Source organism: Calypte anna, chromosome 21 (genome assembly GCF_003957555.1).
Source record: "Calypte anna isolate BGI_N300 chromosome 21, bCalAnn1_v1.p, whole genome shotgun sequence".
In the NCBI taxonomy this organism is placed as follows: domain Eukaryota; kingdom Metazoa; phylum Chordata; class Aves; order Apodiformes; family Trochilidae; genus Calypte; species Calypte anna.
This window is the reverse complement of record NC_044266.1, coordinates 7,658,704-7,683,943: the sequence shown is the minus strand read 5'-3', so window position 1 is coordinate 7,683,943 and position 25,240 is coordinate 7,658,704. Positions and strand designations below refer to the sequence as shown.

General features: G+C 52.1%; 1 protein-coding gene across 1 annotated transcript; it reads left to right on the top strand.

The window, feature by feature from the left end:
• Positions 1–2,224: 2,224 nt before the first annotated feature.
• VWA5B1 (von Willebrand factor A domain containing 5B1) lies at positions 2,225–23,855 on the top strand. Its single transcript, XM_030463432.1, is given in 19 exon segments — positions 2,225–2,366; positions 2,904–3,013; positions 3,325–3,605; positions 3,723–3,865; positions 4,667–4,798; positions 5,018–5,142; positions 8,139–8,315; positions 11,714–11,824; positions 11,908–12,110; positions 13,955–14,067; positions 15,604–15,791; positions 16,015–16,210; positions 17,187–17,374; positions 19,284–19,485; positions 19,999–20,316; positions 20,604–20,741; positions 22,512–22,581; positions 22,771–22,894; positions 23,106–23,855. Coding segments are annotated over 19 exon segments (3,711 nt in total).
• Positions 23,856–25,240: the final 1,385 nt, after the last annotated feature.

Sequence of the window (25,240 nt, the reverse complement as noted above, 5' to 3'; positions counted from 1 at the left end):
ATGAAAATACACCTCAGAGGAGCATTTTTCTGCCTTTGTCTGCATTATACCTGCTCAAAACCCAGAATTTTTGAGGGTGCATCAGCGTTCGTAGGTGCAGAGGAGGCACCTGAGGAGGCTCCAGATGTCACCCTTCCTTTTTCCAGGCATCTGACAGAGCCTGCCACGTTTGGTGGCAGTGAGGGGACATGCTGAGGACAGGGTGGGATGCAGGGATGCCCTGTGTGACAGCGATTCTGGTGGGAATTTTTGGGAATGTGGAGTCCTGCCAGCTCCTGCTCCTGAAGCTCCAGCCTTGTGACCTGGGTGGAGACCGAGTGAAAGTCCTGGAGCAGCAAATGCAGGATGAGGAGCAGAGGGGGGAGCTCCAGGGGGGACACAGAGGGAAGATACCAGCTCTCCCACTGCTCTCCCCTTTCCACTCAGCTGTCACTTGATGGCGTTGGTGTCACGATCTGTGCAGGGCTCCTCCGAGCTGTGCTGAAGCTGCAGGAGAGGTGCAGCTTTCCTGCTGTGCTTTGGACAGGGCTTTTGCAGCCCACCCAGGGTTCCTCAAAGCTGAGTGATGTGTAAAAATCCCAGGATAGTGAGCCCCTGGCCCAGGCTGCCCAGAGAAGCTGTGGCTGCCCCATCCCTGGCAGTGTTGAAGGTTGGATGGGGCTTGGAGCACCCTGGGCTGGTGGGAGGTGTCCCTGACCATGGTAGGGGTGACACTGGGTGAGCTTTAAGGTCACTTCACACCCAAACCACTCTGGGATTCTGTGTTCCTATGAAATCCCCACTGCCAGAGCTGCTCCCATGGGAGGCACCTCCTGAGCCTCCATTCAGGAGAGGTGAGGGGATCCCAACCATAGCTGACCACAGCCAGGAGAGCTGCTGTGTTGAAGTCAAGCTCCTGGGACCTGAATTCCCCTCTCCAGCAACCCCCCAGTGCCTTCCTGTTGCACCAAGCAGGTGGAGAGCATCTTCCCCTTGTTATTTCTTGCTTGCTAAGGCAAAATACCCACACACCCCCTCCCTCCTTCTTCCCCTTCCTGGCATTTAATCATTTCCCCATATCTTGATGGTCTCTGCCATGTCTGAGCAGCCAGAGGACCTTCCTTATCTCTCCCTGTAGAAGGTGAACTCTTGCCAGCTCCCAGCTTGCCAAGCCCTGGGAGCATGGCTTGGAGCATCCCAGTGTGTGACATCTTCGCCTGGGCTTGCAGTGGCTGAAGCAGCTCCTCCCAGTCCTGCTTCCTCTCCCTTGATTACTTTTTTCTCAGAGAGCTTGGTGGCCTTGTTGTCTTCTGTTCACATTTTCCATAGCATTTTTGGGTCTAAAGGTGGTTTTCACAACCTGAGGCTGCTAGAAAATGAGCTCCTGATGGATTCCATTTCTGTGGGCTCCTCCTGGGCCTTGTAAATCATGGCATGAAGCATTGCAGAGCCAGCCATGGAGAACTGCTGCCTAGCAACTTCTCCTGATGTAGCCCCAGAGCTAGCTGAAAGGTCTCCTTTGAAACTTTGGGTCTTGGGAGAGATGAAATTGATCAGAGGAGAACATGCTGGAGATGGTGGGGGAAAAGATTTGGAATGTAATTGGCGGAAGGAGCTGCATTGCATCCAAATGTCTCAGCTAAGAGAATGGAAGGATGAGTCAGCCTTTGGAGAAGGGATCTGGAGATGAGGGGCAGCTGAGCTGAAATGCAGGAGGACAAGGAGGACATGAGGCATGGAAGGGAGGGTGCAGGGCTCTGCCTTCCTGAAAGCTGAAGAAAAACTCCCAGGGTTGTGGTCTTATCCTGGAGAAACTTCTCAGTTTGAGGGATAATGAGACTCGGGAGGGCCAGAAAAAAAGAAGTGTTGATCTATTCTGCCCAAGCTCAAGGAGCAGATCAGTGCAGGAGCTGGTGAGGTGCATGATCCACCATGGCAGTGCTGACCCCTGGGGCTGCCTGTCCCCACCAGGCAGGTTTAATCTGAGCCCTCTCCTTTGCACCAGCAAGAGGTTGCTTTGAGTCTTCCCCACAGGGTATTGTCTCCATCCCCAGCTTCACCAGTAGATCTGTCAAGCCCAGGTACCTCAGTCACTTTTCTGTCCTCAGTGCTGCAGAAGCCCAAAGGAGCTGGTGGGGGAAGGGAAGTATTTTGGGTGCTTGGGGTTCCTCATCCATTCTAGCCCTTCCACCTCTCTCCAGCTCACTTTGGCTGACCCCACCATCACCACCAGACCCCCAGGAAGATGCCAGGGCTTATTAACCAGACCACCCTCTCCTCGGTCCCCCTCACTGCCTCAGAGGTGACGTCTTGCATCCGTGGCTATGCCTTTGGGATGACAGCCTTGCTCACCTACTGCAACCCAGAAGCCAAGCTTTTGAAGGCAAGTTTTGAGGGGTGGAGCTCTCACTCTAAGAACAACCATGGGAGCTCTAGAGACATGGGTTTGGTAGTATTTGGTTTCTCTCTCTGTCTTAAACCTTGAGATGCTCACTGGAGGAGTAGTCAAAGGACTCCTGGCAAGGGCATGGAGCCATAGGACAAGGGGTGATGGCTTGAAACTGGGAGAGGGGAGACTGAAGTTGGACACTGGGAAGAAATTATTTGGGGTGAGCCCCTGGCTCAGGTTGCCCAGAGAAGCTGTGGCTGCCCCATCCCTGGCAGTGTTGGAGACCAGGTTGGATGGGGCTTGGAGCAACTCCAGTGGGTGGGCTGGGGCTGGATGATCTTTAAGGTCCCTCCAACCCAAATGAGTCTCAGATTCTATTGTGTCCCTGTTTGTATCCTCAGTGGTCCAGGAAAATAATTTTTTATGTGAAATATCCAGGAGGACTCATGGAAGGGCCAAGAGGGAGCTGACCTGCTGTCCTGGCTGGTGGGTCCAAGCAAGTCCTTGGTGTTACTAAATCCCATCTGTCTGGCAGGTCTCTTCATCTACCCCTTGGATGAGGGCACCACTGTCGTGGGGTTCGAGGCGGCCATGTCCCGACGTGCTATCACGGTGCAGATCAAAGACAAAGCCAAGATGGATGATGTGTGTGGTGATGGATGCAGCCTCCATGATGGAAAAACTTGGGATGGAAGAAATGGTGCATGAGGGGAAAGACAGATGAGGAGGTGGCAAGGGGTGGCTGACAGTTGAACAGGAGAGCATCAGGGAAGCCTCCTCATGAGAGAGAGACTTGGGTTGTGCTCGTGTCCCAGTGTTCTGGAAAACATCCTGGAAAACACTGGATGGCCAAAAGGGTGGAGCAGAAGGCTAAGGCTCTCTACAGAAATATCTACAGTGAGAACTGGTTGGAGGATTTAATCCAGAGCTGGGGTGGATGGAGGAGCCCTGGGGAGGAGCATTTCCCACAGTTGTGACACCACATCTCTCTGGTGTGGTCATCTCTCCATACAGGAAGGATCATGATGGATGAGGACTTGGAGAGGACTGTTTTTGTGGCTAACCTGGGCATGATTCCTCCTCTGGAAAGCATCTCAATCTTCATAAGCACCTCTTCTGAGCTGCAGACACTGCCAAGTGGGGCTATGAGGGTCATTCTGCCAGCTGTGTGTGTCCCCAGGATCCTCCAGCCCAGCCTGGAGAACACCAGCAGTTTTTCCAGCCACCAGCTCCCAATGTATGAGAAACCACTAGGACTGGTCTGGGGTCAGGGGGGGGGGGAAGATGCAGGACTGGCAGAGCAGGAGGTCTATAAGACGTGCAGGGTGCTGACTGGGGTTCATCTCACCGACAGCAACAAACACCACTGGGGATCAGGGAGCCCAGAGAAAGGGAGCAGATTCTGCCTGGCTCAGCTGCTGGAGAACGAGGCTACCAACCCCTTTGAGTACGAGTTCAGCTTCCACCTGGAGATCCGTGGACCCTGTCTGCTGGCAGGTGGGAGAGACAGGACTGTCCTGCTGCTCCAGGCTGGTGTGGCCAGCAGGACCAGGGCAGGGATCAGCACTGCTGAGGTTGCACCTCAAATCCTGGGGTCAGTTCTGGGCCCCTCACGACTAGAAGGACCCTGAGGGGCTGGAGTGTGTCCAGAGAAGGGCAACAGAGCTGGGGAAGGGTCTGGAGCACAAGGAGAAGGTCTGGAGAACTTGTGAGGAGCAGCTGAGGGAACTGTGAGTGATGAGCCTGGAGCAAAGGAGGCTGAGGGGAGACCTTCTGGCTCTTTGCAACTGCTCAAGAGGACGCCAGAGCCAGGGGGGGTCGGGCTCTGCTCCCAAGGAAGAAGGGATGGGACAAGAGGAGCCAACCTCAAGTTGTGCCAGGGGAGGTTTAGGTTGAAGCTGAGGAACAATTTCTCCCTGGAAAGGGTTGTCAGGGCCTGGCCCAGGCTGCCCAGGGCAGGGCTGGAGTCCCCATCATCCCTGGAGGGGTTTCAGACCCTGGAGATGTGGGGATGAGGGACATGGGGCAGTGGTGGCCTTGGCAGTGATGGGTTAACTATTGGATTTGATGATCTTAAAGGTCTTTTCCAACTGAACCAGTTCAGTGATTCTCTGATCCCTTCCTCAGGGCAATGTCTACCCTCTTCCTCCCTCTCTGTGCCCTCAAGCCAGGAGTCTCTTGGCAAATTAATAGTGCTGGGCTGGATTTACCAGGACCGTGATGATGTTAATGTGATGAATGTGCTTCCTTTGCCACCCTGTTTCTGTCCCTAACTTGCAACTTGGTTTCTCTGGGCAGGAGTTGAGAGCCCCACACATGAGCTCCGAGCAGATGCTGACCCCTCTGCTCACTCTGCCAAGAGCATCATCATCACCCTGGCCAACAAACACACCTTTGACAGGCCCGTGGAGATCTTGATCCACCCAAGTGGTAGGTGGGCTCTGCTTCTTCTCTGTCCCTTCCTGAAACCCTCCACCACAGGGATGGATCAGCTCTGGCTTTGCAAATCTTGTTGGGATGAGGCTGGACGCAGTTCTGGACCCTCTCAAGATCACACATGATGCTCAAAGCTGTTCTCACAGCTGATGGTAGCTTTTTGCAAAACTCAGCTTTAGGTGAGGCTGTTTTTCTTCACTCTTGCATTTCCAGAACCCCACATGCCTCACATCTTAATGGAAGAAGGTGACATGACCCCTGCAGAGTATGAGCACCACCTGAAGGGAAAGAGTGACTTCATTAAAGCCACTAAGAAGGACCCCAGCACTGAGAAAAAGGTGAGAAAGCAAAAGCTGCGGGGGTGAGCTGAGACTTTCCTCGGGACTGGAGCTGTGCCAGGGACTGCTTGCTCTCTTCCAGTACCAGATGTTACAGTGGCCCAGTCAGCACTGCCTCATCCTCCCTCAGAGAGGGGTTTTGGTGGAGGGAGAGGGGAAAATTCTGCAGTGAGGATGGAAGAAGCTCTGAGACGGTTATGTGTGTGTATAATTAGTGCCAGTCTAGCATAGCATAATTAGATAGGTGCATTGTTTGAGCATTAAGGGTATTATAATTATTGCAGTGACATAGGATAAAATATTATTTTAATTGCTCAGTAAATGTTTACTGTTTCTGGATAGCTGTCAGAGAAATAAGTCATTTTACTTAGCATAATGAGCTGAGCTGAAGGCAAGTCAGGAGAAACTTCTCTTTGTTCTGCTGATTAGCAAATAGAAAAATATCTGCTCTGGGGTTTGCACCTTGTCTGTCAGTGATCTGGGAGTGATGAGTGAATTCAGAACTGCCACACCAGTGTGGCTGGGATGGTGGAGTGGACTGGCCAGAGTATCCAGGGTGGGCATCTCCACCTAAGGCACACATGTGTCACTCCAGCTCCCTGTGCACATTCACCTCTGTTCTCATTGTCCACCAAAGATGCTGGTTTCCCCTTAAACTCCTTCTCCAGGTGTCTCAGCCTGGTCCCCTGCTTGTCAGCCACCCCAAACCTGCTGCTGAGGTGCCTCCCTGTGCTGCTGAGGAATCTGGAGATTCCTCCTCTCACCAGAGACACACCAACCCTCTTCCTTTTCCTTTCCCCTTTGGTTTCTCTGGCTGGGATGAGGACTGTGCATGGCAAACATTTCCCTTCATTGTGTTCAGCAGGTGGAACGAAACGAAACTCCCACGCTGCAGCTCAGATGGCTCTCTAATTATTTCTGTGTTTTTAGCACATCAAATTGTCAGGGAAGGGGAGGGATCATTCCAGAACCATTTCCCTACAGAAAACCCACCTTGGTGCCCCAGGAGAACTAGGAAGCAACTGCACAGAGAAGGGAAAAGCAGAGAAAAAAATGCCCTGAATATCTGGGGTGGGTTGAAAGTGCTGCTGCTCAGAGCAGGGCATGGGGCAAAGAGAATGAGCCCAGAGATTTCAGCGGGAAGTGGTAACTCCTTCTCATCCCTCAGTTTGTTATGCAAAAAGCCTTGGGTGCCTGGATGGGGGGATGAATGAAATCAACTAATGGTCAAAACGATTGGATGAGTTTACTGTAATTGGTTAATGAGTGGAGAGGAATGGAGGGGAGGAGATGGGTGAGATGTTTGCTCTTCTGGCTGACCTGCAGCAGCAGCTCCCAGCAAACAGATGCTTGCTGTAAAATTCCCTCTGAAGTCAGTAGGAAATCCAGCTTATGGGCTTATCTTGGGGTTTTATGTCTTGGGTCCCCAGGAACACCCCAAGGGAATTTGTGGGTAGGTGCAGGGCCACAATTTGGTCCTTGGCCAGAGGCAGCAAGGATGCTGTGATAAACACCTACACTGGGAAAGATGTTGAACAAGATAATGTCATGTGGCTAGGGGAAAATGGAGGTTAAAAAAGCCCTTGGATTTCACAGAATCCCAGACTTGTTTAGGTTTGAAGGAACCTTAAAGTTCATCCAGTGTTACCCCCTACCATGGTCAGGGACACCTCCCACCAGCCCAGGGTGCTCCAAGCCCCATCCAGCCTTCAACACTGCCAGGGATGGGGCAGCCACAGCTTCTCTGGGAAACCTGGGACAGGGGCTCAGCACCCTCACCCCAAACAATTTCTTTCCAATGTCCAACCTCAGTCTCCTTTCTGCCACTTCCAAGCCATTCTCCCTCGTCCCATCCTTCCAGGCCCTTGTCCCAAGTCCCTCCCCAGCTTTCCTGGAGCCCCTTCAGGCACTGGAAGGTGCTCTAAGGTCTCCCCATTGCAGCCTTCTCTTCTCCAGGCTGGGAGAGGGTGGATGAATTTATATTCTGAAGCATCACGATGAAATGTGGGAGGATGAGGGAGAGCTGGGGGCCAGCAAGGTGCTGGTTCCCAAGATGGGAACTGTCTTTCCACAGGGGTCAGAGAAGCAGCACTCAGGCAGTTCAACCCAAAGTGGAGACCCTGAGCATGTGTTGATCCATAGGGTCACTTGTGTTCATAGAGTTACATAAACTAAAAGTTAGTTGTTAGCTTGTGGATGGAGGAACGTGCCACATGGCTGGAGAAAGCAAGCCTGGTTAGCTGGGGTCTGGTTTATTCCTGGTGAAACCAACAAGGAAACAGCAGCTTTTGAAAGGGGGGAGAAAAGGAAAATCACATTTTAAATGGAGACTGAGCCTTGAAATAAACTGAGGCAGAAGGCAGAGAGCCATTAGAGCCATGTGCAGTGCAGAGACATTTATCACAGGGGTTCCTACCACACCGTGTCCTGAGTGACCCCATCAGCTTTGCAAATTGCTTCAATCCCTACAAAGAAAAATGATGAAAGAAACAGGCAGAAAAAAAAAGAAAGAAAGGAAATAAAAAGCAAACCAGAGGTGGCAAGAAGGAATGGAAGCAGTGAATGCAGCGTGCTGAGGGCAGTGTCTGGCATTTGATTATTGAACCACCATGGACAAAACCTCCAGTGTGGTGCTCGTGTGCTAATGAGTCACATTTTGGGGAGGGATCTAAGGAAATATTTGGAGAATCAGGGCCAGGCAGGGCCAGATCTTTTTTTTCATTTCTTCTCCAGCCTTCCATTTGTGTGTGCAGAGGTCTCTGGTTTAGGTTTTTTTTGTAACCCTTTTTCCCCTGGGCAAAGTGTGAGGGTGACTGGGAAGGGGCAGACGTCCCCTTCCCCCTAGAAGCATCTCCATGGCCCAGCACAGGTGTTCTCACCAGTGAGGCTGGGACAAAAGGCCACACACTTACATCTCTGGGCTGGTAGCCCTGCTTTGATCCTCCTACAATGGAAAAGGGACAAAAAATTCAACCTCTCAAGCTCCTTTCTTGCAGACAGAAATCATCTGGAAGCGGCTGAACAAGGACATCCCCCACCACCCTGTCATCATGCTTAACTTCTGCCCTGACTTGATGACCTTCCAGCCAGACCTCCAGAAAGCCCAAGGAGAATTTATCTTCCTGGTAGACCGCAGCAGGAGCATGAGTGGCATGAACATCAACCGTGTCAAGGTACCACACATCCCTCCTGCCAACGAGGGATGAATTTGAGAGAGCAGTAGGGGTTGCTGAGTGCTGATGAATGCTCATTATGAAGAGATGGGGGGTAATTATATGTTGGAGTTTTAGTCATCTCCATCAGTGGGGTTTGTTAGGTACCTGCAGTGAAGCTGACTCTCCCCTGTTCTGTTCCTCTTCTTCCCATCAGCACATCAGATGCAAAGGTGTTTTCTTTCCTGGCTTGCTCATCTTCTGCACCCCTTCTCCATGTTCTTCCTGTCTCCAGGAGGGCTCAGGGCAATTGCTGCCTGGTGGGAAACCTTCAGGGAGCTGCCAGGGACAGTTCAGGGTGACACAGAGACCATTTTGCTGACAGAAGTCTTTTGAACATGGTGCATCCATTTTTCAAACACAAATGCACACCAGCAGTCTGGTGGAGGATTAGGAGAGGTGTGCTGAGACCTCTGGATAAATAAAAGGGCTGTGGAAAGGCCTTGTCATGATATTTTGTGGGTCTGAGGTTCCCCAGTCAGATATGACTCTCACCCACCTCTACTTTTGCCCACAAGAGCTGGGCTTGGCTTTGTGCTGCTGCCCAAGGATCTGGAGGGGTTCCTGTCCTGAGCCCGTGTCTCCCCCTGTTTGGGGACTGCTCTGTGCATCAAAGAGGAATCACTCCAGTAATTATAATTTTCCCTGCTTAATGTTCTTTGGAGGCCAGGTTGCTCTCTGACACCTGCCAGCTGGCAAGTTATAGTGAGAAGAGGTGGCAAAAGCTCTTTTGGAAGGTTCCTTGCTTGATTTTTGGAGCCAGGTAAGTCCTGATAGCTTGATGAATATTGTGTCCACCTGAGAGGAGGTCGTGAATTCATCCCTGAGGACAGCAAGGGAATCCTGGAGATGGGCTTCACCTGAGGGGTTCAGTTACATTTGGATGCTGGAAAGATTCACTGAGCTGGTGTGTCCCCAGCTATCCTTCCTATGCTTTTTCCTAACGTGAGTGCCACCCAGATTTAGACCCAAATGCTTCCCTGGCTAGGGCTGCAGGACTCAGCACCCAGGGCAAGCGGCTGGGAGCATTTTTCAGCCCATCTCCTCACCCATCTCTCTCTGGTTTCCATGGAAACTGCCGGAGGACAGCCACCTCCAGCAGCAAGAATCGGGATGTGGGGAGCCCAGGGATGGCTGCAACAGGTCCTGTCCTGTCCCCTGTCCCTGCATCCACCGAGCATCTGGGTTATCTCTGATTCCTGGAGATCTCCCCTTCCCTCAGCATGTTTTGGAGCTTGGGGATCAAGAGGCATCTCTGCCCCAGGACAAATCTTTGCTTTGTTGAGTTTGGGCACCCACAATCTCTGCAGCCTTGCAGGGGTCTGGTTTGTCCTGTGGGAATGGAAACCTTGCAGGGACAGAGCTCTTATCTGGGAAGTCCTAAACTGGGTCTCCCACCTGCAGGAAGGCTGTAAAAACAGGGAAAAGGCTGTCCTCATCCTGGAAAAATATCTCTGGGAGATATTAGAGATTTCAGAGGAGGTACCTGGTCCACTTGGGTGGACTCCCTGGCAAAACAAGACTGATAACTAGGAACTGCCTTTTCCAGAGGCAAATGTCTCTCCTGATGGAGCTGATGTATAGATATTGAATGTAGCAAGATCAATATTCACCACCAGAAGCAAGAAACTTTTCTCCTGGATGGAACAGGAAGCAGGCATTAGATGCCCACTTTACCAGAAATGTTTGGAAATTTTGCATTTTTTTTTTCTATTTTATTTTTTCCCTTTTGTAGTTAGCTCTGAGGTGGGATGTCAGTGCTGAGATTTGGAAGAGCTGACATCCCCAGAGCCATCTGGGAAGCAGGGGTATAAATATATTCTTGTAGGTCTGAGCTGACAACTTGGTTTCAAGCACGCGGGGGCCTGGCAAAGGGGCAGCTGCCTTCATGTGTGTGATTTTGCTGATTTGCAGAGCTCCAGCTCTCACTTACGAGGCTCACCAGGGTGAGGAACCTGACTGAGCTATCAGACCCACCAGTCCCAGTCATCTCTTCTCTCAGGGCTTGCTCTAGGGTTTGTATTGGTAAATGGCAAGAACCAAATCACTCCCAAGCATTTGGCTTTCAATTGGCCTCCCTCTCCTGCCACCCTTAACTGCTCCTGCTGCCCTGACAAGCAGAACATAACCCTTGGGTAGCCCATGCCCAATTGCTCCTAGCACAAGCTCCATCCAGGAGTTGTCCATAGCCATGAAAGATGGGGTTGTTCAGCCTGAAGAAGAGAAGAGAAGAGAAGAGAAGAGAAGAGAAGAGAAGAGAAGAGAAGAGAAGAGAAGAGAAGAGAAGAGAAGAGAAGAGAAGAGAAGAGAAGAGAAGAGAAGAGAAGAAAAAGAGAAGGCTCCTGGGAGACCTTCTTGTGAAATTCCAGTGCTTAAAGGGGGCTTACATGAAAGAAAGGGAGACACTTTTTAGTAGGGTCTGTTGTGATAGAACAAGAGGCTTTGGACTGAAAGAGAGCAGGTTTACACTAGAAATAAGTAAGAATTTTTTTACAAAAATGGTGGTGAGACCAGGTTTCCCAGAGAAGCTGTGGCTGCCCCATCCCTGGCAGTGTTGAAGGTTGGATGGGGCTTGGAGCCCCCTGGGCTGGTGGGAGGTGTCCCTGACCATGGCAGGGTGGGACTGGTTGATCTTTAAGGTCCCTTCCAACCCAAACCGTTCTATGATTCTGTGTCTGAGACAATTTAAATTGCTCTTCCCTTATGTAAAGCCCAGGAATAGACAAGTTAGATAACCACCTCTGGTTTCTTTACCTCTGGTAAAGAAAATAGCTGAGAATTGTCTCTCCTATTTTAATTGATGCCAGCTATGAATAAAAGAGAATTTGGGATGTGGGAGGTTTCTGCTTCTGTGTAACTTGAAGCTGTTTGTTTATTTTCTGCAGGTTTGGACATTGAGATGCATTGCGTGTCACACTTCTCAATTTCACACTCTGCTTCTCACCCACCAGCTCCATGCTGCAGGACTCTATTGCAAGCACAAATTTAATCACAGGCAAAAAACCAAACCAAACCAAACCAAAAAACAACCCCCCCCCCAAAAAAAAAAAAAAGCAAAACAAACCACAGAAAAATTTGGTCAGCTCTTTTGTTTGGCCGGGTTTCTTTGGTTGGTTGGTTGGGGTTTTTTTGGAGGCTCCCCATTCTCCTCACTGCTTCAGGGCTTGTTAGGGGTCTTTGTCAAGAGGAGAGTGATGTACAGTGCTCTCTCATTGCAGGAAATCATGGGAAACAAGCAGTGTTGTTGTTAAAATGCAGGTGGGAATAAGGCATCATAGCAAGGTTTGGGAAGAGCTCTTACTCAAGCAGCTGGTGAGGGACTTGGTGTGCCTGATGTCTGCTTGCTTTCCACCCTCCAGGATGCTCTGTTGGTCATCCTTAAGAGCCTGATGCCAGCGTGTCTCTTCAACATCGTTGGGTTTGGCTCTACCTTCAAGACCCTCTTTCCTTCCAGCCAGGCTTACTGTGAGGTGGGTGAAGGGACAGCCACATTTCCTGGGTGCTGGGAGGGTGCTGGTGTGGAGGTTGAGCATTCTGCTGCTCCTTTGGACAGGAGAGCTTGGCCATCGCTTGCGAGAGCATCAAGAAGATCCGAGCTGACATGGGTGGCACCAACGTCTTGTCACCATTGAGGTGGGTTGTTCGACAGCCCATCCACAGGGGCCACCCCCGCTTGCTCTTTCTGCTGATGAACGGGGCCATCAGCAACACGGGGAAGGTCCTGGAGCTGCTGCAGAACCACTCCTGCTCCACCAGGTACCGGAGCTGAAAGCCTGGGATATGTTCTTCTCAAACCATGTTCCACCTCTCGCAGATGTTCCCCACTTCAGAGACAGAGGCAATGAGAGATTGCTGGGATGAGCCACAGGAGAACCTCAAAGCATTTGGAACAGATCCCAGAAGTTCAGATGCTTTTTAAACAATCAAAAGCAGGATAATTGGGCTGACAACTTCACAGGCTCTTGTCTGATGCTTCCTGCTAGGGGAGATTGACACACCAACAATCTTCCTTGCCGGGTTGCTGGTTTTTTGGGTTTTTTTCCTTTCTTTTCTTTTTTTTTTTTTAAAGTACATCTGGGTCCGGTCCCAGCTGCTTCCAGGATGGGACTGCTCAGAATTGAATAAGCTGAAAGAGAGCAATGTAAAAAGCAGCTAATTTGTGCATCAAGCTCCCAGCCTGAGGGCAGCCTGCTCTTGTTTCTCCTCTGCCTCTCTAAGGGGCATGAAACAGCAGGAAAATGTAAGAAAATTTGATTCCTCTTCCATCCTTCAGACTTCAATGCTTGCCAAAGAAGCTCCTGTGTCTTTGGGATTTTTTGTTTGTTTGTTTGTTTTTTGTTTTTTTGTTTTTTTAATTAAATGAAGGTTTAACTGCTGCCCAGTTGTACAGGGAACACTTCCCTTGTTCTGACAGAGGATGCAGCCAGAGTTGGAGCATGGTCTCAGGTGTCCCTGGAGGGCAGGGCTCAGCCAAGGTGCATGAATGGCCTCTGCCTCAAAAGGAGAGCAGAGACTGATTTAAGAAGCTATGAGGCTGACCTAAGATTTGCAGCCAGACAGGGATTAAAAAACCTCTAAGAGGAAAGCCCCTCCTGCAGATGGAGTTTGCTGCCCAAGGTGGTTTCTTCCCTAGGTGTCTGCTGCCCTGACTGAACACTGTATCCCACCCATCCCCATCTACAAGTCCATCCCTGCTGCCTTCCTACTCTATCCATCCCCACCCAGCTCAGCTCTAGGTTTCCAGCCTTCAGCTCAAACCTAACCCTGGCTCAGTGAGCCCAAATCCAGCCTCTCCTGGCTGGCTGATTCCTTTTTCCTTCAGAAAACCTTTATTTTAATTGTGAGCAGAGGTAATTACGGTGTTTTTAGTGCTATTGACCACAGACACTCATCAGGGAAAGGAGGTGAATTGGCAGTGAAGCAGCCAGACACAAGGGCTTGGGGTTCTGCTGGGAAGCCCCTGAGCCTCCCAGCTGAAGGCTGCTCTTCAGGAATGGGCTTCGAGGTCAGACAAACAGAGCGGGGTCACAGAACCACACAGAGGGGTTTGAGTTGGAAGGGGTTTTAAAGCTCATCCAGTTCCACCTGGGGAGCACCTCCCACCAGCCCAGGGTGCTCCCAGCCCCATCCAACCTCCAACACTGCCAGGGATGTGGCAGCCACAGCTTCTGGGGGCAACCTGGGCCAGGGGCTCAGCACCCTCACAACAAAGAATTTCTTCCCAGTGTCCAACCTCAATCTCCCCTCTCCCAGTTCCAAGCCATTCCCCAGATCCCATCCCTCCAGGCCCTTCTCCTAAATCCCTTCTTGACTTTCCTGGAGCCCCTTCAGGCACTGAAAGGTGCTCTAAGATCTCCTCCCATTGCAGCCTTCTCCAGATCAATTGTCCATCTATTTCTCTTCCGAGCCCATTCCTGATCTTGCTGTGAGCCACCTAAAAGAGGAGGAGCTGATTTATTTTCCTCCAGGCATGCTGGAGAACTTCCTAACAGTGGGATAACACAAGACAGGGGTTTTCCTCTGCCTGCAGGGAGCGGGTGAGCTGCATGTGGTTGGGATGACTTCACCCCCTGGTCCTGACTCTCCCTGTCCCTTTGCAGGTGCTACAGCTTTGGCATTGGGCCCAATGCCTGCAGGAGACTGGTTGGGGGGCTGGCTGGTGTCTCCAGGGGCATCGCTGAGTTCCTGGTGGAAGGCGAGAGATTGCAGCCCATGCTGAGGTCTCTGGGGATGCTCCAGTTCATAGAATCATAGAATGGGTTAGGGTTGCAGAAGGCTTCATCCAGCCTTCAACACTGCCAGGGAGGGGGCATCAACAAGTTCCTTTGGCAACCTGTTCCACTGTCTTACTACCCTCATGGTGAAGTTGGTTGTTTTTTTCCAAAAATCTCTCCTCAATCTCTCCTCTTTCGGTTTAAAACCATTGCCCCTTGTTCTGTCACTATCCTTTCTGGTGCAAAGCCCCTCCCCTGCCCCTTCAGGCACTGGAAGGTGCTCTGAGGTCTTCCCAGTTCCTCCTCTTCTCCAGGCTGCGCACCCCCAACTCTCTCAGCCTAGGGGGGGAGGTCAAGCCTCAGCAAACCAATCTTCTCTATCTCAGGTTGCTGCTTTTCCAACTCCCACTCAGCGAGCAGGAGGAGATGAAAGAGCGAGGGCAGAGGAGCCACCATCCAAGCAGCCAATTAGTTTTGAAGTCAGGCTCAGCCCCGCTCAGGCAAGAAGCTCCCAGGGTTTGAGGGAAGAGGAGAAAGCTGCCAGAGATTTGCCTATTAAGCCAGCTTGAAAGGGAAGGCAGGGAGCTTCTTCATTCCCACCAAGACTGAATCAACCCCTTTGCCTCAAAGCCTCTGTGCCTGTCGTCCACTGGATGATTAAACCCAGAGAGAATTTGGGTCTTTAGCTCCTAAATATCTCAGAAAAAGCTGGTGCCTTGATCTCAAAAGAAAGAGTTGAGCACTAACACCCCCACCCCCCCTCTGCAGGAACCTGGACCACACAGAAACTGCTCTAGGACAGAACAGCATCAGCATTTCTGATGTAAATTAAAAGCAAAGATGGTGAAGAGAGGTTCATTGTTGGGTGTTTGGTTTTTTTTGTTTTGATTTGGTTTTTTTTTTTTTTAGAGAGAGAGCTATTAATAAAGAGCTTTGCAGGCTGTGCAGCTCAGAGCCTTCTGCAGTCTGAGGCATCAGTTAATGGCCTTACGAAACAGCCTGGTGCATCTTCCTGAACAAGCAGTGAAAAATAGAGAAGGTGTGAGCTGTTCTGCCTCTAAACCTGGTGTTCTCTTCCCCTGGTGGGCAGAGAAGCTTTTGGACATGGCTCCTGGTGGGCTTGTCCATGAGATGGTCATGGATATTAGTGTTCTCTGCATGTGTAGCTGGCAGAGCATTGCTGACCTCCTGCAGTGGCTTGGGCCAGCCAGGACCAGTGGCAAAAATAGCAGAGCTGGGGGTGTGTGTCTGTGTGGAACTAGGTGGTCTTTTAGGTGGTCTTTAAGGTCTTTTCCACCCAACCCATTCCATGATTCTATGGTCTTAAGGGTCCTTTCCAACCTCAATAATTCTATGATGTTTGCTCTGCTGGCCTTGGCATAACTGCCCAGGGGCTGGGGTGCTGGGATGGGAGCCTAAAAGACGGCAGTAAAAGGTCAGGAGAGAGTAGGAATCAACTGATGGATTAATTTGGTAAATTTTTCCCTTTTCCCCCAATGCCCACTGCTTAACTTCTCCCCTCTGCTGTTTGCCTCAGATGATCAAATCTCTGAAGAAAGCAATGGCACCAGTCCTGAGTGATGTGTCTGTGGAGTGGATCTTCCCTGAGAGCACTGAGGTCTTGGTTTCTCCCATCAGCACCAGTTGCCTCTTCCCTGGTGACCACCTTGTCAGCTACAGCATCATCTGTGACACCTCCCCATACATCTCCAATCCCCAGTCTGTGAGTCCATGCTGGTGGGGCTGGCTCAGGGCTCAAGCCATCCTCCTGGCTCTTTGTGCATGGTCAGGAGGTGTCTCTTGCTGTCTTGCCTTGAGGGAGATGGTGGGTGAGATGTTGGGGAGCAGTAGGAGCTCAGTACCAAAGCAGTGGCTCGTGGCTGGGTTGCTGGCTGCTGGAGGCAGTGGTGGGACCTGCTTTGCCCTCTCACTCTTCTTTCCCCCAGGACAAGAGGCGACATTACAGCATGATGAGGTCCCAGGAGTCGGGCAGCTCTGTTTTCTTTCACTCCCAGGAGGAGGGAGCAGACGGGGAGAGCTGGAACCACTCCAGAGATGGGGAAAGCTACTGTCCTGCTGAGCATGGCCCCCATCACCTGGTGGTTGGCAGAGAACCTGGGGGAGAATCAGACACAGACACTCGTGAGAATTGCCTCTGTACAAGCGTGGGTGGGATTCTCTGATTTTTCTGATCAAGCTCCTGTGTCAATTTGCTCATCTGACAACAAACCCTCTTTGTCTGAACCTCTATGGAGAGCCAGCTGGGTTTGCTGGAGGGATGATGGATCTCCTGAGGCTTCAGTAAATCTGTTTGGTCTGGATGCTTTATCCAAACCTGTCAGGAGATTGACTGAAGCCCTGGAGAACTGCCTTCCTTGGAGATTTTCGAAGCAGCTCTAGCTTTGGCCACAATTTACAAACTTCCCAAGGTGGTGTGTAGGTAAGGATGAGCAAAGGGGTGGTGGCCCAGCTAGTCTGTCCAGCCAAGCAGTCACTTTCCTGCAAGCCCTGACATTGCTTTTCAAGACCAGGAGATGGGGAGAAATGGCTCCAAAGCCTTGTCCCCAGGGTGTCACCCCTCCTTATTGCATTCTGCTGGTGTTTGTGTCAGCAACAGGCAGTACAAAGTGGCTGGTGGCACACAGAGCTGGTGGCATTTCCATGTTGCAAGGAAACCTCTGTAACCCAGGGGATGTTCTGCACTGATGCTCAGAGATACTGCTCATCCCCTCAACCTTGTCAGAAGTGATGCAGAATCGTGCCTCCCCAAATGAAATTTTACTCTCACTCTGACAGCAGAATGTCTGCACTAATGAAATTTAATTAGTAAACCTTTTGTCTCCTCCAGGGAGGTTTGGGGAAATGCAGTCAGGCTTTTTCTGTCTGAAAACTGCTCAGACAAAACCTCCCCAGTCTACTCTCCTGACATGCCCAGGAGTTTTGGCTGTAGGATTTTTTTTTATTATTATTTCCTTTCATGGTTTAGTTGCTTTGCTTAAAACTAAGCAGGACTGAGTGTGGCTGCCTCAGCCCTGGGAGGACCCACAGGGAGCTAAGGGAGGGTGGTGCTGGCTGGTTCCTCTCCAGAGTGGAGTTGATCCTCTCTCCCACCCGGCAGGAATGGAGGTGAAGGCTTTCTCCAGGAGAAGGGCTTACAGCACAACCCAAATCATTGACCACAAGCCTTTCAAGAAGGTGCCCACAGCCAGCGATCCTGGCACTGACCTGGTGAAAAATCCCCTCCGGAAAACCCAGCCACAGGACCTGCAGCAGCTCAGCCCTGAGCCCTGGCAGGTGGATATCCAGGTATGTGACCCCCTCCTCCCAGAGAGGCTTTGTCTGCATGCAGAAGCCAGCATCCTGCAGCAGGAAAAGCTCAGGTGGACAAGGGAAAGAGTCTGGTCCTCACTTACAGAATCATGAAATCATCACATTGTTTTGGCTGGAAGCTCATCAGGTCCAACCATTCCCCCACCACTGCCAAGGCCACTACTACCCCATGTCCCTCAGCACCACATCTCCAGGGTTTTGAAACCCCTCCAGGGATGGGGACCCAATCCCTGCCTTGGGCAGCCTGTGCCAGGCCCTGACAACCCTTTCCAGGAAGAAATTATTCTCAGTCTCCAACCTAAACCTCCCTGGGCAACTTGAGGGCACTTCTTGTCCTGTCATTTGTTCCTTGGGTGCAGAGCCCAACCTCCCCTTGGCTCCAACTTCCTCTCAGGAAGTTGCAGAGAGTGAAAGGGTCGGGATGGTTTTCTCCCATCCTTGGTATTGCCAGGGTGCTCTGCTCTGCAATCAGCATCTGCAGTGCTGGGAGAATCAGCAGCACTTTTGTTCCCATGGAAACCCAGAGCAGGGATGTCTGGGGCTTTGGTTTCTCCTCTGCTGTGGGTTAGAGATCAGTCTGGGGGGAGGGGGCTGGGAGCTGGAGATGAGGTGGGTGTAAGGGGAAGGAGGACCAGAGTTCCCCAGGGAAGGTGACAACTGCACCCTCCCACTGCAGCACTGAGGGTAGTGAAGAACATCACTTGAGGAAGGGAAACTTGTGGTGGGTTGTAGGGATCCTTTGACCTTGACTGCATCCTGAATGTCCACAGAGCATCCTCCTGCCCATGGGATGCTCAGCACCATGGCAGGGAGGGAACCAACCCCCTTCTTGTGGGAGTAGCAACCCATGAGCATGCTCTTCATGAATTGCAGCCTGGTGTTGCTATCCCCCTTGATGGGAGGGCTCCCAGCAGCTCTCCCAGTGCCCAGGCCAGCCTCCACCCCTCCAGGGGTGTGAGCCCTCAGCTCATCTTCACACTCACTGTGGTGGGATGGAAAGGTCAGAGCCCACAATGGGCAACTTAAACTCTGAGTTCTGTTTCTGACCATCTTCCTCTGGCTGGGAAGAGGACTGGGTCAGGAGAGGACCAGGTTTGGAATGGGAAGGTGGCTTCTGTGACTAAATCTGCTCTTAATAGCTCATCTTAGCTTGGTAAGTAGCTCCTGGAGCTGCCTGCCTCCCATTTCTGCTGGTGGTTTCATAGAGCATTAAAAATTCAGGGGTGATGGAGGCCACAATCTCACCTGCCACCCAGAGAAAACATCTCTCCATCCATCACTGAGATTCACCCCTTCCTACCATCTCTTTCCCTTGCTGGTGTTGTGCTAGGAACAGAGAGAGAAGCTGTCCCTTTTAGGGGGACCTTCCCCCAGCCCTTTGGGACAGGGACAGGAGCAGTCAGAGCTCAGTGGCTCTGCCAGCCATGTAGCAGAACACCTGGCACAGGAGATGGTGGAGGGGGCTGAAAATCATGTCTCCTGAAAGTGGAGAAACTGTTTAGTAATAATAATAATTAAAAAAAAAAAAAAAAAAGACAGAGAGAGAGAAAAAAAAAGATAAAACCTCCCTTCTCCCCATCCCCTGCGCCTCTCTCCTCCCGTTACTAAGCAACTGGTTCTTGATCTTCCTGTCTCTCTTATTTCCTTTGATACGCAAGTGAAGTCATTAAAATGTCTGGAGGAATGAAACTCATCTCTCACCTTCTGCCTGTCTGGGGAAAAAGCCCCTGAGGCCAGGGTCCCTTGGGGACACCCAGCCATGTTGGGAGGAGAGGGATCTGCTGGTGCATCTCCCACTGGGATGGGGCTGGAAGGAGATGGGATCAGAAGGGACTCAGCAGGTCCATGCAGCCTGCTCCAGCCCTCACCTTTGCTCTGCTCTCAGCCCTTGCCAGCCACCTCACTTGGCTCTGCCACCAAGATCCATGGTGCTAGTGCCTGGAGGCCATCCCTGCTCCACCACAGCTGTGTGTCCTTCTGCCACCACACCAAGTCCCCCGTGGCACCTCCAAGAAGGGTCTTGGGACCACTGGATGCTAGCACTGGCCTGAGGTCTTCATCGGACAGCGGAAGCCCCAGGGAGCTGGGTAAATGGGCAGAGAGGGTGGCATGGCTGGAGTCACCATCTGTGGTGGGGTTTGAAGGTGGTATGTTGTGTTTGGTGCCACTATATGGCATTTGTCAAGTGTTGATTAGCATAGAATCACCATTTATTCCCATCCCACTGCTGTGGGCAGGGACACCTTCCACCAGCCCAGGGTGCTCCAAGCCCCATCCAACCTCCAACACTGCCAGGGATGGGGCAGCCACAGCTTCTCTGGGAAACCTGGGACAGGGGCTCAGCACCCTCACAACAAACAATTTCTTCCCAATGTCCAACCTCAATCTCCCCTCTCCCAGTTCCAAGCCATTCCCCCTCATCCCATCCCTCCAGGCCCTTGTCCCAAGTCCCTCCCCAGCTTTCCTGGAGCCCCTTCAGGCACTGGAAGGTGCTCTAAGGTCTCTCCACAATCTTTTCTTCTAATTGCAGTTTCATGGTGGTGGTGGGGAATTCAGTTCCCAGGGATGGGATTAATTCTCCACCTCTCCTCTCTCTGCAGACTCTGCCCAGCATCCTCCCTTCACATTTGAAACAGAGACCTCCTCTGACTGGGAACCCCAGGACTTAGACTTCAGTGCTTCCCATGGCTCCTCCTGTTCTCCCAGGACCTTCTGCAAGGTGATGGTGAAAGGGCTGAGGAACAACGAACCTGTGCAGTGGGAGGTCACCTTTGATATCCACCCACTTTTCCAAGAGCAAGAGAGCCAGGCAGATGGTGACACAGACCTGTGGAATGAGACCTTCCACCACCTGGCAGCCAAGTCAGTCATCCGGGACTTTGAGCAGCTCGCTGAGAAGGAGTGTGACATCGAGCATGGTATGGGCAGCTCCTAGCTGGGGTGGGCTTCTCAGCAGCTTCAGCAGCTCTGTACAAGGGCAGGCAGTGGAGAAACATCTGGAGATATCCCAGACTTGTTGGGTTGGGAGGGACCTCAAAGATCATCAAGTTCCAATAGGGGCACCTCCACTATGCCGTGTTGCTCCAAGCCCCATCCAAACTGGCCTTCAGCACTGCCAGGGATGGGACATTCACAGCTTCTCTGGGCAGCCTGGGCCAGATAGGGGCCACGGTGAACTCCAATCCTGTTGTTTGTCCCATGGCAGGGTCTGGGCGCAGGTACCAGATCAACACTGTCCACACCAGCAAGGCCTGCAACATCATCAGCAAGTACACAATGTTCATGCCAGTGGACCTGAGCACCAACACCTACCTGCCTACTGTTGTTGAGTACACCCACACAGGTACCATAGGGCTGGCTGAGGGATGGAACATCCTGGGAGGGAGTCTTACCCAAGAAATCTGGCTCAGGGCAAACCTGACCAATCCATAGCTCAGTTGGGCACCCACCAGACCTGTTCACCCAAGGCCATGGCTTAGCCTGACAGCATGCCTGCTGCTCACGGTGGCCAGAACTTCTTTCCCATGGCCAGCCAAGAGGTCTCCTCTTAGGTGTCTGGGTGCCCAGAAATGCCCAAGCTCTTCTCTGTGGGTCTCGTTGCTGGGGTGTGTGTGCCAGTGCCTCTCACACTGCTGATTCCCTTCTCTCTTGCCAAGGGGCAGCATCCAAGCAAGGCAGACAGCGTAGACTGAGTTCAGGCATCAGAAGACATCATGGATTTTCCCCTGGGCATCCCCAGTCAACTTGCAGCCAGAATGAAGACAATGGATTTTATGGTATGAGTAAGATAGCCTGGGGCTTTGTGTCCTTCTTAGAATCATAGAATTTTCAAGGTTGGAAGGGATCCTTAAGATCATCCAGTTCCAACCCCCCTGCCATGGGCAGGGACACCTCCCACCAGCTCAGGTTGCTCAGAGTCCCATCCAGCCTGGCCTTCAAAACTTCCAGGGATGGATGGGGCTTCCACCACCTCTCTGGGCAACCTGTGCCAGTGTCTCACCACCCTCCTGGTGAACTTCTTCCTATCTTCCAATCTAAATCTCTCCTCCTCTAGTTTGTATCCATTACCCCTTGTTCTATCACTACCAACATCCTAAACAGTCCCTCCCCAGCCTTCTTGTAGCCCCCTTCAGATACTGGAGGGCCACAATAAGGTCTCTTCAAAGCCTTCTCCTCTCCAGACTGAATAATCCCAACTCTTGTAGTGTCTTCACAGGAGAAGTGCTACAGCCCTCTGATCATCCTTGTGGTTCTTGGTATTACAGATCTCAGCAGTCTGTGTTGGAACATCTCTGGTCTTATTTCCTTTTGCCTTCCTCCTTGACTGTGGTGCTCAGCAGACATGTGTCTGGAGGGAGTTCATCTCCTTGAAATGGGGAAGAAGCTTCCCCTGAACTCCCAAACCACAGCAGTGGCTGCTGACAACACTTGTGACCTCATTGGCAATGTGGAGAACACAGGGGATGAAACTCTCATCGGGGGCAAGGAGCTACCACTCACTTGTCACCAAACCCTCCCCTCATGAAGATGAGTTGGGTTGGACCTTTTCTGGCATTGTCAGAGTGAAAACCACCCCTGATCAAGGCTCGTTAATCAGATGATGAGGGAGGGACACCACTTTCTTTTTTTTTTTTTTTTTTTTTTTTCTCTTTTGATGTGGTTCTTCTGTTGTAGATGCAGAGGAGAGCAACCTGGCACCCTGCAGCACCCCTTCCTCCACTGGTGTCCCCCCAGGTAGAGCAAGGGCCTGGCACGACTTTCTGGGATGTTGGGTGCATTGACTGGGATTTGGGCTCTTCACCAAACACTTCTGCTGAGTTTGGGGGGTTTGTAGAGAACTTTGTCCTAAAATGAGGCCTGTGAGCACAAGACCTTCTGGGTCTATCTATGCTGAAAGGACAGAGCCTGATGGGGCCTTTGGTATAGGTTGTCCCCAGGGGTGTGCAGGGATTTCAGTATCCACCTGGGAAAAATGAGGCAAGGGTGGTAGGAAGGATTTTGCCAGAGACTCAGCAGCAGAACAAGCCACTCCATGTCCCCACACATGGGCTCTGCTCCCTTTCTCTCTCCTGGAGCACCTCGGTTTACCCCCAGCTTTGCTGTTTCTTCCCAGGGCCATTACAGAAGCTGCCTACTGCCTCTGCAGAAGTACCAGAATCCATTGAGAGCCTCTGTGCTGCCAGGTATGGGCCTGCTCCATGTCCCTCTGACCTTAGCAGAGGTCTTGCACCTCCTTGAGTCCAATGAGAACACAAACCGGGGCCAGAGGAGCCAGAACCCAGCGTGATGCCAGGGTCTGGGGACCAGGAGTGGTTTTTGCAGGGAAGAATGGGTGTCAGGAGGTGGTGGCCACTTTCTTGTCCTACCTGCAGGCTGACCTTCAATAAAACCAGGCTGCTGACTCAAGCTGCCAAAAGGTTCATGAGTAAATATCCAAGCAGAGTGGGTGAAGCCAGCTCTGAGGGCGAGAATGAGAAGATGGACTACCTTCCCCTGGTGAGCTGCTCCTCCCTGGGTCTTGCTGGGGTTGCATGGTTGCTGCAGGGGGCAGGGGACACGGGGATCTTCCCCAGATCCTGCTTCTTGCTGTCCCTGATGCCTATTTCTGATGGAGGTGGAGAGCTGCTCCACCCACGCACACCTTGTTGCTGAACTTGCCAGAAGCAGTTGGGATCTTAGAGCTTGTCTGCTTCCACTGTTCCTGCAGGCATCTCTACAGCTGGCCTGTGGTGCCTTCCTCATGAACTCAGCCTTCTCTGCTGCTGTCAACATCCCCATGGAGAAGCTGAAGTGGACCTCTCCCTTCGCCTGCCACCGCTTGGCCCTCAGCCCCTCCAGCTCCTACAGCACCAAGAGGACCAACCCCTCCGTGGAGAAAGAAAGCCTCAGCTCCAGACTGCAGTTCCTGGTTCCTGATGACCACAGGAAGAGTCCCACCACCAGAGACATCCCCCTAGGAGCAGTGCCAGAGGGAGCTGGCAGCCATCCTGAGGACACTGCCCACCTTCGCCACTTCTCAGGCAGCACGGTGGAAAGCATCTCCAAAGCCCTGAAAGATGAGAAGGAACTGTCCCCACCAACCATTGCCATCCGCCCAGAGAGCACCTTGGCCTCAACCCACCAGCAAACCAACTGTGGTGAGGGCTTGGAGATGGATGGGTCTGAAGTCCAAGAGTTGCTCTTTGACATTGAGCTGCAGCAGCAGACAGAACCAGAGGGGATGCTCTGGGCCAAGGCAGTGGCCCTGGCCTGGCTGGAGCATAGCTCAGCTTCTTATTTCATCGAGTGGGAGCTGGTGGCAGCCAAGGCCAACCTGTGGCTGAGCCAACAGGACTTCCCCGAGGGATACAGCTTGGCCACTGTGAAAGCTGCAGCCCAGCAGCTCTTTGACCTGCTCCGGCACTGGGATGAGAACCTGGAGTTCAACCTGCTGTGCTACAACCCCAACAGCGTTTGAGGAGGTAAGGGCAGCACTGGAACAGGGATGTGTCCTCAGGGAGACACCTCCAAGGAGCTAACTGTGTATTTATTACAGCAAACCCTGCAAAAAGGAGCAGCCTGGGCAAAACTCTGAGCTCAGTGGTTGGTGCATGGAACCTCATGCAGGTTCCTATCAGCTGCCCCGGGTAGGATGTTATTTGCTACAGCAGTTCCCTCTGATCCTGATTTCTTCTGGTTCCCAGCTGTGTTTTGTAGTGAAATGAGGCAATCAGGTGTTGCTAATTACAAGGTGGGAGGGGTGAGCTTATGTTAAGCCCACCTGTGCCCAATGTGCTCCAGTGGCACAATCAGGTTAGGGCCGGTGCTCATACACCCAGCACAAACCCGAGCAGTGCCCAGGTTGTGAGCTGGAGCCTGAGCTGGGCTTGCACTCTGAACCTCACTTTTTATTGGCCCCCCAATCCTGCTCATGCACAGCTGGGGTCAGCCCTAATTGGGCACAGGTGGGCTTAACACAAGCTCATGCCTCCCACCTCGTAATTAGCAACACCTAATGGCCTCATTTCACTACAGTGTTTCCCAAGCAGAACCCCTGTCCTCATCTGGCTGTCCCTGCCCAGCCCTGAGCTGCTGCTCTCCTCCAGCTCCTGCCTGGCTTCTGTCATCTCAGATGGCTTTGGGTGAAGGTAAATATCCAACAAGGCACTCATTTCATGGACCAAAGAAAATCTAGGCTGGGACACAGGCATGTCAGCTCTCCTAGGGGTTATCAGTGAGATGGTTCCCCATCCCAGTGAGTTGGTTCCTCATCCCTTGATTCTTTCCAAGGACCCAGGATGACTCCCAGGAATCCCAGACTGCTTTTGTTTGTAGGGACCTTAAAGTTTATCCAGTCCCACCCCCCTGCCATGGGCAGGGACACCTCTCAACAGCCCAGGTTGCTCCAAGCCCCTCCAACCTGGTCTTCAACACTGCCAGGGATGGGGCAGACACAGCCTGTGTCCGTGCCCCCATTTTTGGAGCTCTGATGTGCCCCAACACTGCCCTCACTGCTGCTCTCCCTCTCCAGCCCCAACCTCCTCCACTCATGCTGCTGGTGCCAGCTCAGCATGGAGGATGCTCCAGGATGGCCCATGCTGAGCTATGAAGGGGTTAAGTCACCTGCCACTGGGGACCCTGGATGCCCACCATCACTGCCCCACATCCTGCCCAACGAGCTCTCTCTTCCAGCTTCCCAATTCCCTCGCTGCTAACCAGAGAGACATTGAGCTCCTCCCCTGGCTCCAGGATGGGTTTTCTGGGCAGGATCTGGCTGGTGGCAGCTCAGCAGATCAAGTGCCTATGGGGGGAACCTCAGGAACCCCCTGGAGCCAATCAAAACCCATTGCCTTTTGCTCTGTG